General features: G+C 33.1%; 1 protein-coding gene across 1 annotated transcript; it reads left to right on the top strand.

The window, feature by feature from the left end:
- Positions 1–284: 284 nt before the first annotated feature.
- Positions 285–13,994, top strand: LOC126702144 (uncharacterized). Its single transcript, XM_050400797.1, has 13 exons — positions 285–705; positions 1,386–1,478; positions 1,761–1,851; positions 2,284–2,350; positions 3,176–3,219; positions 4,676–4,846; positions 4,967–5,065; positions 6,076–6,144; positions 8,188–8,326; positions 10,834–11,029; positions 13,004–13,113; positions 13,283–13,322; positions 13,681–13,994. The coding sequence occupies exons 1-13, from the start codon at positions 369–371 to the stop codon at positions 13,848–13,850; spliced, it is 1,626 nt and encodes a 541-aa protein (XP_050256754.1). The 5' UTR covers positions 285–368; the 3' UTR covers positions 13,851–13,994.
- The last annotated feature ends 316 nt before the right edge of the window (positions 13,995–14,310 follow it).

Here is a 14,310-nt window from a genome sequence, read left to right as displayed (position 1 = left end):
CTAACTTTTCAATGATATATCAATTTAGTTTTTACTGTTATCTTTTAGATAAAAATTGTTGATGTAACAAACGACCAAAATAAAAAATTAGTTTCTATTGATGTGGCAATAAACCAATTTTTTATTTTGGCCATTTGTTACATCAGCAATTTCCATTCAAAAAATAACGATATGGACTAAATTGACACAATACTAAATTGTTAGAGACTAAATTGATGTAATTGAAATGTTAGGACCAAATGAAATATGGTTACCTTAAATATAATTTGGAAAAAGCTAATATTATTTAGAAAAAAAGGCCCATCAATTCAATCCTCTCACTCTCTCTCTCTCTCCTCACTCTTGCTCAAACGTTGCATGGGAAAATAATGGGAGTGATAGAAAACGGTACCGTATCAGGCGAATTACCAAGCAACGAAGCATTCGCGGTACACTATCCGGGCTACCCTTCCTCCACCTCCCGCGCCGTCGACTCTCTCGGCGGCGCCCAAGCCCTCCTCAAGGCACGCACTTCGCCTTCCAACAAACTGGAGCTCCGTTTCCGACCCGACGACCCGTATTCGCACCCGGCGTTCGGTGAGCTCCGTCCCTGTAACAACAATTTCCTTCTCAAAATCTCCAAAACTCAATCAATCGAACGAAATTCCGATGCCGAACTCGCCGCCGACATTGTCGCTCGAGTCCCTCAGGCTTATCACTTCGAAGGTTTTGCACTTAGCTCCTTTTTCAATTTTCAATTTGGACTTTAAATTTACTAATCATGCCCTCTAATTTTAACTTGTTTGCATTTTCGTCCCTAAAGTTTTCACTTTTTTCATTTCAGTACTTTGTATGACCGTCTGGATGATTTATTGAATTGCTGAAAGTTGGATTATTTACCAATTTGGACTTGAAATTTAGGCTAAATTAATAATCATATCCTATACTTTTGACTTGTTTTCATTTTCATACCTAAAGTTTCGTTTTTTGTTTCATTTTTGTCCTTTGAATTACATCTGTTTTACTACTTCGTTGGATTGCTGAAAGATGGATTATTTACCAATTTGGGCTTATAATTTAGGCTAAATTACTAACCATGGCCTCTAATTTTGACCTGTTTTCATTTTCATCCCTAAAATGTCGTTTTTTTGTTCATTTCATTCCTTTGAATTACTTCTGTTTTGTTAGTAAGAGTTTGGATTATTTACTGCTTTGTTGAATTGCTGAAAGTTGGATTATTTAACAATTTGGACTTGAAATTTATGCTAAATTACTAATCATGCCCTCTAATTTTGACTTGTTTTCATTTATGTCCCTAAAAGTTTTCACATTTTTCATTTCGGTACTTTGTATTACCTCTGTTTTCTGTGGTATTCTAACATTGTTGTGTGCGTGCTTGTGTGAAGGAATGGTAGACTACCAGCATGTTGTGGCCGTTCATGCAGATGTTGCTCGAAGGAAAAAGAGAAATTGGGCAGAAGTGGAGGAGCCACATTTTGGTGAAGTCTATATGTTTCATTATCTATACCACTTTGAACGTGCTATAAAACTGAGAGAAGAGACAAATGCATATTTTCTATGTCAATAACTGCATTTATTTAGTCCCTTAATTTAGCTGGGGTTAGCTCGGGTAGTCAAAGGTATTAGTAAATACAAGTGCAAGTATGTTACAATAGGAAGTTGAGCCCAAGCAGACCTACGCCTAATATCATAACAGAACATACAAATTAAAGTGCTTCTTGATCTATAACTTTTGTGCGCTTTTTTTTTTTCTTTTTAAGATAAGGGTGGACTGATGGATGTGGATCATGAGGATGTGATGATTCTGTTGCCCCCGCTTTTTTCGCCAAAGGATGTGCCAGAGAATATAGTGTAAGATGTTGTGGATTTTCTTCTCTGGTTATGTCCATTTCTTTTCTTGTATTTGTCATAAGAAATTTGTGTAATGGTTGTTATTCTTTTTTCTTTTTTTTTTTAATGGTGCCCATGTCACTTTTATTGTTTTAGACAAAGAAACTTATATAACACATACTGCAGAAAAAAATACATAGGCAAGCATTAATGTAATGCAACTTATCTCTGAGGATACCTAAGCTTCCCTTACCCAAGGATAGTGAGGGATCCTGACATGTTCTGGGACAATTTTTTCTTTCCACATCATTTATGCAAATCCGAGTATCTGAGGTTAAATTTTCATTAGAATTTTAAAAATACTCTAAAATTCCATAGAATAAAATCCTCCAACTAACTTGTTGATTGTGTTCATTTTTTGAACTGGTTTTTATTGGCCTAATTATGTTTCAGGTTAAGACCGCCACCCACGCTGAGTTCTAAAACAAAACAAGATGAATTTGCAGAACAATGTTGGAAGGTGAAATTTCTTTGTTGACTACAGTAACAATTATTTATACATTAATTTTATTTATTTAATACACCAGCTAGTCCAAAATTGATTTTATGATTATGAACATCTATAAAATTATAAACTTCTATTAATTGATTCTCTTACCTTCTAATCGAACAAATTCAACTTGAAATTGAAATTCAGTCACTTAGGTGTCATAGATACTCCTGATAAGCTGATACAAAATTTTGACGAATCAAAGCGTATTAAAGCTACCTCTGCTCTAGCTCAAACAACTTTTTGCTTCTACTATGGGCAAGTGTAGTTTCCTAGAGATTTTTGTGCCTTTGGGTGGTCTGTGTGATCTCTTATTAATATCATTAATTTGCAGATCAAGCTTAGGTAAATGCTTGCCAGGCTTTAGGCAAGCCCACTTGTGTCCCCACTGTTAGGCTTTATTGTTGCTAATATCACTTCTTTCTTCCTGTCCAGTGCCTTGTAGTTCAACTGACACTTCCTGATGTTTCCAACAAAGATGTCTAGGATTCAAATTTACCCTCTCCCAACTATTGAAATTTATAATAAATAATACATATAAAAAAATAACTTCTTTCTGCCTTGTTTTTTATTTTACAATTTATAATATGAATATGAATATGAATTTAATTTAGTTGTTCCTCTCGAGATTTTTATGTTGTTTAGGACTTGTATTGTGTCTCATTCCAAATGTCCTATGAATCATTTTAGTTTGCCTAATTTTTAACTCTCTTTATTGTATGTATTAGTAGATATTTAAGGGAGTATAACTGTTAAAATGACACTTTTTTTTTTTATATATCTTGTTCTGTGCAGATGGATATGGAGCCAGTTCTTGCAATTGATTTTAACATAAAAGATATCCTTCCTGTAACTTCTATTGAACTAAGTTTCTATGTAGACCTTTACTTTAGATATCATCCTTGTAGAGTTCATTGTTATGTTTTTTTCTACTAGTAAATTTAGTTAGTACTTAGGTTTATTAACCATATAGGACAAATATGGGATACAGATCTACCTATATGCATATAATATGGTTATAATTTTTTTATAGAAGTTAATCATGCAACCATCCTTAGTATGATAGAAAAAGAGGCCTTAGTTGTGTTGAGGGGTCAAAGCCTAGTCATAAATCCTTCCTAAGTTCCCCTAAAATAATATTCCATTAAAGCCAGGTAAAGGCGCATCCTAAAGCCCTTTTTTTTTGGGGGGGGGGGGGGGGGGGGGGTGTGGGGTGGGGTGGTGGTGGAAGACCAAAAAACTATTCTAAAATTAAAAAATTATTATTATTATTATTATTAGTACACAAAAAAATCATTTGTAAGGAAAAATGAAGCTCCACATGGGAATATTTACTTGGGCTTTTTGAGGCTTACCTTTATAGAAACTTCTTATTAGACTCAGCTGTTATTGGGTAGAACCTTACCTAACTAATCTATGTTTCTTGGAAGCTCACTCTGTCAATTGTGACTTAGTCTCAGTCTCACTAGAAAATCTTTATTATTATCCTTTCCCCTGTAAATTAAACTTTTTTGATGTCATCTAAGTTGTTGATAGCTCATAGCTCAGAAAATATTTTGTAAAGCATAAGTGAAAATTAAGTGAGAAGATATTTTGACCAACCTAAAGTTCCATGTGGCAGATACATCCATTTTGACATAAGATGTAACTAACTAATTATTTGTGGGAACTTTAGATATATGATTACTCTTTTTTATGCCTGCATAAGTTGGATGATAAGAAACTTGTGCACTCTTTTGTCTTAACCAAGTTCGCCTTTTTTTTTTTAACTTATTAAAATAAAATAAAAAAGTTTATACAGTACAATTTTGTAAGCTTAGAGGTCATGCACATCACTGTTCTACATCTATTTTGGGCCCTTTCAAAGAATGTAGTGTTTTTTTGTGCAATGTGATCATGTTATTCATGTGTGATCAAATGCACTCCTTTTTTTTTTTTTTTGTCAGTTGTGGATGCGCTTGAGATAGTTTATATATTGGAGGCAATCCTTCCTAGATGTTTGTGAGGCCACTGTTGACTGATATGCATTTCTTTCAATGATTTAAAACTCCAACAAGGTTGCTGACTTTTAAACTAAAGGCTCATGTGATTCTCTTAGCAGTCAGTTTTAGTAAATTTCATTACCATTTTATCTAATAATCTACAATGCTGTGAGTTCTTTCTGTTAGTATTGTTGTCAGTTAAGAGAAGTGCCAGTAAAAGGTATAACTGTTACTGAATAAAACATGAGAAATTTCAAAATGAGCATTGCACAATGTTATTTGTTTTGTCCATGTTGCACTTAACATTCATACAGATTCCTAAGAAAGTAAATTGGGAGGAATATGTAACCCAAGGCTCAAATCAATGGGAGTGGCAAATGTTTCTTACTAATCTCTTTGATGAGCGCCCTATATGGCCCAAGGAATCACTAAATGAACGTTTGCTTGATAAAGGCTTAAGTTTTACAATTGAGATGTTTAGAAGGTGTGTTTCTGCCCCAAAACTTTCCCATTTGTAGTTAAATTATTTTTTATTTGAATGTTTTGTGGAACTTGGATAAATCTGATATTTGCCAGTGGCCTTTGCACTTGTCTGATCTTGCAGGCATCTGTCTAGGATTGCATACTACTTTTCAAGCGGACCATTTCTCAGGTTTTGGATCAGAAAAGGATACGATCCTCGCAAAGATCCTGGTTCATGCATGTGAGAGTTCTTGAATGTCTGAACTTCTATTTCTAATCAATACTTAACGCATTTGTCACATCTTATCATATTTTAGGTTTTAGTATACCTCTTTTTGTTCCCTTGACTTGAATCAAATCTCTCTCTCATTGGTGTATTAATTACTTTATTAATTACTTTCCTTTGCGCATGGACAAATCATTTCAAGTGACTTTTTCTCACCTTTACATCAGTAAGAGCCAATTATATCTATAAATGAATTTCTTCATCTTATACTTCAACATATTAATTTTAATATTCTCATTTTAGCTACATTTATTTTATGAATATATTGTTTCTAAATAGTTCAGTATTCAATACCACAGAGCATAGCTGGTCTTATATTAGTCCTTTAAAATTTTCCCTTTAACTTAATAGGTATTCTATGATCACACAATGCTCCTACTTCTCTACTTCATTCACCATGCTCTTTTTCTATAATCTACATGTTTGCCAATTTCTCCATCCTTATGAATTATTAATCCAGATATCAAAATAACTACCTTTAAGCATTTTTATGATAAAATATTACAACCCGTCAACCAGTTCATTTTTGTTTCTACTTTTTCTAAAATTACACACTCCATGAGCTTATTTAACTAAAGTCTTTAGATTCTAAAGCATTTCTCTAAATTTCTAAGTTGGTATTAACTCCCCATCTAGTTTTGTCTACTGAAATCAAATCATCTATAAAAAGTATATACATAATTTATTTTTTTTGGTACCACAAGACTTCATCCTAAATCAATCCAGTGAGTTCATTCATATCCAGTGAAGAGATATAGACTTAGTGCTAATTCTTGATGTAAACTTATTATAATAAGAAACTCACTTGTGATGCCTTCACTTGTTCTCATTCTAGTAACATAAATATCATACATATGTACATACATATACCTATACATGTTTTTAAACAAAACCCTTATTAGAATTAGAATGATTTTGAACCTTTACTACTTTGATGCTTATCTTCCTAGTATTTTTTTATGCAGATATCAAAGAATTGATTTTCGAGTACCACAACCATTACGGAGTTATTGTGATGCTATTACAGACAAAGGGTAAGTTCTTTTCAAAACCTAATCTAATTTTTAATTTAATTTTATATTATATATTATTCCTAAAGCAATCCAAATTAGCACCCCAATGCTCACCACAACAGCATGCGACCCCAAGTAGCAAACCAAGCCGATCCCCACTGCTTTTTGTATTGGGCACAAAAGTGTACTGTCCTGATATATATACCACAAACCCAAATCTACCATGTTGCAGATTACCTTTGTGGGATGCAAGAGAGAGAGAGAGGGGATTTAATAATTACTCGTGTAAAATTCTATGATTAAGATATATGATAATTGATCCTTTTTTGAAGCTGCATTCTCATAGTGTATTGGCCTGCACAGTGTGATACTTTATAGTATGCTGTCAATCATCAACAACTCTGAAAAGAAACTGCTTATAAAGCCAAACTCCCTACTAAACTTTTGTTAAAATAAAGAGGAAGAACACAGACAATATGTATTGTACATACTTGGGGAAATATTGAAAACCAAGATCCTGTTTTCCTTAGGCGTCCGATAGTTGAGCATGTTGGTGACCTAATTGTTAATAGGTGCATCAAGTTTATAGTGTCATTAACTGGTTGAAGTTGGTAAAGAAATTCTTGTCTAAAAGATAACATCTGAATGACACTAAACAGTTGCAAATATGATTTATTTTGTTGTTTTAACTTTTAGTAGGATCAACCCTGGTCCATATGGTATAACTTTTATTTTTTATTTTTTTTTTACAAGTAAATATTTCATTAATTTAAAGAAAATAGGCATAACCCATGTACACAGGATGTATACAACGGGTACACCAACATCAAGCAGTGAAAGTACAAAGAGCTAAATGAAAACAATGCCAAAGCATTTATCCACTCAAACAAAGCCTTGAGGAAATGTCTAGAAACATGTGCTAATTTTAATGGAGCTATGAGAGCAAAAAAGAATGTTATTATATTAAGGGCATTCTTTTTATAGAGGGTTGGCTAAACCTAAATTTTGATGGTTAAAGAGAGTGATTTAGCATCTATGCATCAAAATTTTAATAGATTCTTCTAGTCGTCCTATATGTGCATAAATCAATTGGGTTAGAGATCTCCTGGTTCTGCTTTTAGAGCGTATGGATTTAAGAAATATGTAAATCTTAGCTAGTTGGAGGGCTAAATAAGAAGCTTCTTTATTGAAGGTGGTGCAAAAATTGTTATTGAAAGCATTTTAGGTACACCAAGGGAGCTTTGTAAAATCGTAATTATCATTCAGGATTGTAAAAGAATATTTTGTGATAATATCTTGGAGGTTAATATTTTGCATATCTACAGTGAAGGTAATAGAGTATCAAATTATTTAAGTAAGAGAATCATTGTAATTCTTTAGGCTTCTTTGTGTGTGTTATTATGTACATGTAGTCTTCTTTTAATAAAAAATTATTACTTATCGAAGAAAATTATTTGACTAAGAGTAAGTAGCAGACTAAGAAATCCATCTTATTAGGGACAAAGGAGTTTACTTTCATGACTCTTTTGCATGAATTTATGAGAATTATTTATGAAGAGTTAGTGGGTTATGCTTTTTTAATTTTGTTGATTTTGTATGCTTCATTATAGATATCTAGGACTCTGTTTATACACGCTTGATGTAAATTTAGACTCATGTAAGGTTCACTCGGTAATCTTAATTTTAGGGTTGTTTAGCAAACAATGGGTGGTTGAGATGGTAAAATAGAAGTTTAGAAGTAAAACTAGGTATCCATATGCTTAAACCATTGAAATAGAGAACAAATGCAGATATGAAAGGGGATGAAGAAGAATAAATATAAGAAAATTGCAAAAAGAACTTGGCAACCTTGCCTTCAATGAACCGGATTACCCAGTTTCTCATAAATTGAACTGTAACAGCTGTGGAGTACAATAGAGCATATTTATAGATTCTGATTCCTTCGTCTTTTTTTTCTTGATAAGTGATAAAATATTTATTGAATTGCAGAACGTACTTTATGCAGGTTGAGTGACTGTACGAAGTAATTACTCTGATTGTTTTTGTTGTTATTCATTTTACTAGGTTGAAGCATAGATGGGAGGACGTATGTGCGTTTCGAGTTTTTCCTTACAAGCTCCATACATCATTACAGTTTTTTGAACTTGCTGATGATTACATTCAACAAGAGATAAGGAAGCCTTCAACACAGACAACTTGCACAGTGAGTTTCATGAAAGGTGCCAAGAAGGCCCCACATAAAAAATAAGCCAAATTTTGAATATTTTTTAGTCATGTTTTTCCCTGAACTCTCTGCTGGTTTCATCAAATCCATATCATCTATCTAATCTGGGAGGGGTTTGAAATTAGCACTAAGCATGATATGAACCCAAGAATCAGCACCTGGGCTTGCTTGGAATCTGAACTAAGCACGGGAAGAAATCTCCCAACCCAATTTTATGAATTCATGATCAATTGCTTACAATAAGGAACTCTAGGCCCTTTAAAGAGTCTCCAAAATTGCATCAAATATGGAAAGAAATTCAAGTCCAAATGAGATTACATCATAAATTTAGATAAAATTCAAGTAAAAATCAAATCTTGCTAATAGCATCAATCTGTGTCAATCAGCATTAATCGTGACTAATCAGGTCCAACAAAATCAATTAGCATTAATGAGTCTAATTTGGTATCCACTCCATTTTGCTTAGTGTTGAGGCTTCGTTTAGCCTTTAATTTTGGTTTATCTGTTGTACACTTCATGTGTACATGGATGACACCCTTTTTGCTTTTTTAATAAATTTTACTTCTAAAAATAAATAAAAAAGGTTTGTGTTGATGCTTATGGATAAATAAATTAACATTATTTCTTTTTTTGATAAGTAATAAATTAACATTATTTCAGGTTACTGCAACTTTAAAATTGATTGTTGAAGGGTACTAAAACTTTAAATATTATGATCCTTATTTTTCTGAAATCAACCATAGGATTATGTGGTCACTTTTCATCCATACAATGAAGCCTTTATTATTTGCCCTAAGACTAGAAGTTGATGGATAAAAGTTCTAATATATTTAGCCAGAGAATTTTAGTCTTGTGGGTTCATTTAGCAACCACTTAAGGTGACAACTACACCCTGTCTAGTGTATTTTGGACTAGGGAGTGGTGGTTACTGACTTACTGCTCAAGGAAATTATTATGCTTTTGCTAACCGCTACCCATGTTGGCTTAAGCAGGGTTGATACTTTGGCTCCAATTATAGGTCCAAAGAAATGGAAAGCATGTTTTTTGACAAGGTTATCAGGCTGAGATTCTTTCATTATCTTCATCATGCTACTATAACTTTTACTAGTTACTGGGACAACGCTTTGTTTCAATCAATCAAAAAACTACATTTTGGTTGCACTAGGATTACATTAATTATAAAAGCAACTCAATCCAATTAAAAAAAATTCTATAAACACATAACCATGGGCAACAAAATTAAGCAAAAAAAAGGGGCCAGATTGGTGTCAAAAATTAGTCAACACACTCAAACACTGAAAATACTATGCTTGATAAATAAAAGTCACTACTTTGCCTGTTTTAGTGTTCATTGATCTTTGCTGGGTGTATTTTCATTAAAATATATACTTTGTTTGATCATTGCTACCCTGCCTATGGACTGCCTATTTTATTTTGCGAAGTTCATGAGAATTGTATCAGTGTCTTGTTTAAATTTAATATAATTATTTGATTATCATACTCTGCATTAATAATTCTTTCCAAATTTACCGTGCAGAACTTTTAAGAATTTGAAATAGCCTATATATTATTTAAAGCCTACAAGCTTTGTGCAATTGCACAATTCTGAAATTCTCCAACTGTTTGAGCTAATAAGCTATATATGTTTCTATTTTAATTATTTAAAATTTTTTGATTTAATAATCTTTTATGAGACTTCATTTACTTTATATTTAACAATGTGCGCTTTACTTCAATTAGATGTGCTCTTCTGCTTTATGCTTTGTGCTTAGGTTCTAAAGAGGTCTTAGTGCTAAAGTGTGCTTGGTGCTTTTAACATCATTGTGACACATCATGTCTGGCCAATGCTAATTGTAAAACCCCTTAATAATAATTCTTATAATCATAATCCATATCTTTCCCTCAAACTTAATAAGATGGCTCAGTTACAGGGAATTACAAAACTGTTTTTGAAGGTGGGAATTTGGATAGAGGTAGAGGCTGCTGGCTTGGTTCTGTGGATTTGTGTATATTTTAAATATGAGACAGATAGGCTGAGTATATTATAAATATGATGCCTGATTTTGCAAGGTTTAATTTGACCTAAAGCCTATAGTGGCAAGAATCATTAGCTGTTTCTGTTGCTACCAGGGTTTTTTAAAGCAAGTTGCTGGATTTTTCATTTAAAATGCCATGGACATAACTTAGTGTATCTAGTAACAGTCTTTCCAGTAAGAAATTCTGTGTTTCTGTCATGGAATAAGTTGGTTAGAGATACTGACCTTTTATTAGCACAAGTCCTAAATATTTTGGTGAAAAATTATCAAATTGAATAATAAAATTTCTTCTTACTTCCATACAGTTAATTTAGTGATGGTAATCCTGGTATCTTTTTGTTTTAATGTATGCCTACAATCTGCATATAGTGTAGTATTTGAATGTGCAAGCTATATACTCAGTTTTAGTTGGATCATGTTCAACTTATTAGTTATTATTTACATCTGCAGTTTGGAGCAGGATGGTTCTCAGAGCACATGCTTGATTGCTTAAGACAACGTGTTAAGGTGAGGTTTTTATCAGTCTTCCCCCAAGCTGGTGCAGAAAACTTACTTAAAGCTGCTTCTGAAAAGTTTGAAAAGTTAAAGAAGGAATGCAACAAAGACGCCTTAAAGCTTCATGAAGAGCACCAACAAGCCAATACAGGTACCACTTGCTGACTAAACTCAAGGACTCCTCAACTATTTAATTTTTGTTTGGTTAATAATGATTATAATGTGAAGTCATCCTTATTAGGCGTAAGGGCAAAAGCCCATTTTACAAGAGCAATACTATGAGCTCAACAGGGAATAGGGTAAACCCCACAAAATTTAAGCGTACCCTATATTAATTTGTCTAATGTCCATCTCAAACTCAAGTCTACTATCATAAACTATGAGTTCGGAAAGAGTGCTAAAAAGGATGAGAAAAGATCCCAAAGCAAGGCATGCAATCCTGCCCCGAACAACACCACCCCCCAAAAAAAGAAATAAATAAATAAATAAAGAAAAAGAAATCCCAAATTTGCAGGAAGCCAGATCACGTTAAAAAGACATCTATAACTCATTTGACTTCAATCCACACTTTATGATTGTTGGGTAAGAAATACCAAAAATTCAGATTACCCATGGACACCTCCAGATAGACGGCAAATAAGTTAAAAAGTAGGTTTCTGAACTCTAAATGTGAACATTGTAGTATCAGTTTGATCAACAGGATATAAAGCAAAATTATTATGGTGAGAAGGTTTATCACCTGATAATCGGAGAAACTATTTTTAAATTTTCGATGTTCTTTTCCATCATTCCACTCTCTATACTGTTCACAAATGGCTGGAAAAGTCATCAAATCCAAGGTAGTCAAAGGCGAAAGGCGACCTTAAGGTGCCAAGGCCTTGTATCGCTCGAGGCGTGAGGCGACGAAAAGGCGCTAGCCCGAGTAAAGCGAGGCGCCAAGTTCTTAATATATTTATTATACATATAGAACTTAAATCATATGTACCTAGTGTATTATAATATTATAATGAAGTGTTTTTCAATGTGTAGCATGAAGAAATTAGGTCTATCAAATTATTTCAATATAGGATTAACATGGTTTAGGCTCTATTAGTTAGTTCTTACAATACGTTTTACAATAAGCTTCTATATAACAATAAGTCATACAAAACAAATTTGTAAAGTAATTTAACTAACAATAGGTTTTATAACATGCCTTTTGAAATTAATAGTCTAAAAATAGGTTTCACAACAAACTTCTATATAAAAAAATAATAATTAAAAAAAAAAAAAAAAAAAAAAAAAAACTTGAGGCTCTCGCCTTAGCGCCTTTTTCATGGCTTAAGGCGGTCGCCTTAGAGCCTTTGAGGCGCCTTAGTGGAGCCTCGCCTCGCCCGGGCGCCTAGGCGAGTGCCCGGCTCGCCTTTGACTACGCTGATCAAATCAATGAACTACAATAACAAATAAACAGTCCTGTCAGTCTGACATCTAAAGCACAGATATCTATTAGTTTATCTTTTATTTAGTCCCATCCTCCTTGGTAAATTTTGTTGAAATCTTGTCAATATTATGAGAATTTTTTAAATTATTACTTTTATTATAAACTATTTTTTTTACCAATTTAAAATCAATAATAATAATCCTTACAAGCATAAGTCCTGTACGCATGGATCATTGCTTTATTATAGGCAAATGATGGTGGAAAATTATCCCATGTTTCTGTCTGCGTGGAATTGTTGTGTTGAAATATCAGTTGAATAGTGATGCTTTCTTTGTTATTCCATATAGACTATATATGCTTCTTTCCATAGCATGTATATTACTTCACCTCTTTACCCTACCTTCTCTTCTATCTTCTTTGTCACCTCATATCTACTTATGATCTTATTCTCTTACACTGAAACATTGCTGAACTAATATTAGGGTTCATTCCCTAATTTCCTATCATAGTATTTTCCACATAATTCTCATATTCCAAATGGTTGTCAATACTTTGTACACTCCTATTGGTTTACTGTGGTTCCTGTGGTTTTTGTAACTCACCAATTTTGAACGTATGAGAGAGAGAGATTGCAAGAATCTATATTTTCTTGCACGCTCATTTAATTTTGTAATTTGAAAGTACTAATTAAATTTAATGATGTAGAACCTATGGGTGATGAAGATAATGTGGAACCCAATAATGTTGAAGATGATGAGGAGGATGAAGTTGACAATGCTGAAGATGAATTGGATGGATATGAGGCACTTGATCTGGTACTGACTTCTCTATTAACTGAATTTACATTTTGCTGGATTTTCTGTACATATATAATCAATGTTGTCTTAATTTCTTACGTGCCTTTTTTGTGTTTATTAATTCTTTACATTTAACTGAATTATTAATTCATTATTATTGTGTTTATCAATGCTTTCTTGTTTCTAGGCTGAAAAGGACGGTGAAATATCTCTGCAGACACAATCATGTATCCTTTTTTACCATTTCAATAATGTTCTTTTGTTTAAGCCTCTATTTTTAGTACAAGAATTAATAATTCAGCCCTCAGTCATGTTTTACGTACCTTGGAAAAAAATGAAAAATAAAAAATAAAATAAAATTAACTAAACAAAATTTCAGTTTGACAGAGTAGTACTATGCCAAAAGACAATTCTATTGCAATGCAACAGTGGAGATGCAAGAAGAATTTTCACATTTATAAAGAATCCATGAAGATAACGTTGCCCTACTTTGTCAAGAAAAATTATTGAGACCAATCGGTGCTAACTGTTGTGGAAATTTGTTTAGATTTGTTGTCACCATTGGCTTTCCTATACATTGCCTAGATCTAAACATGGAGAACATATCGAGAACCCATTTGCAGGAGCTTTTTGATAGTTTTCCATCCACAGAAGCAGGTGATAATAATATAAATGACGCTAATTCAAGTGATGAAGAATATCAGATATATGAACCTGATAGTGATGGCAACTACTCTGATGACGATGACTGCTAATGTTCCTAGTTTTAGAAGTTATGTACAGAGGTTTGTTCGTATGGCATTCTTCTTCAATGCATCTTTCAACTACTGTAGACTATATTTCTTACCACAAGTATTGCAATATTCACAAATAATCATAACATAAACATAATGGGGGAACTGGGGGTCTAATGATAATCTTAATCCAATTGGCCCAACTAGTGGCTTGTTTGGATTGAGAGAGAGAGAGAGAGGAGTAGAGTAGAGTAGAGTAAAATTGGCTCAAAATTAGCTTATTTTTAATCAACTTTACTTTACTCCCCTCCACTCTTCCTCTTTCCTCCTCGCAATCCAAACGGGCCTTAACTGCCCAGGTTTCATCTTTGTTTATCCATTTCTGCATGCAATAACTACTATCTACAATTATCCACACGTTTTAAGCTTAAAACCTGAAACATTCACGACCACACCCCAAATTGGACCAAGTTACATTCAA

Source organism: Quercus robur, chromosome 10 (assembly GCF_932294415.1).
Source record: "Quercus robur chromosome 10, dhQueRobu3.1, whole genome shotgun sequence".
In the NCBI taxonomy this organism is placed as follows: Eukaryota; Viridiplantae; Streptophyta; class Magnoliopsida; order Fagales; family Fagaceae; genus Quercus; species Quercus robur.
This window is presented reverse-complemented; position numbering and strand designations above follow the sequence as displayed.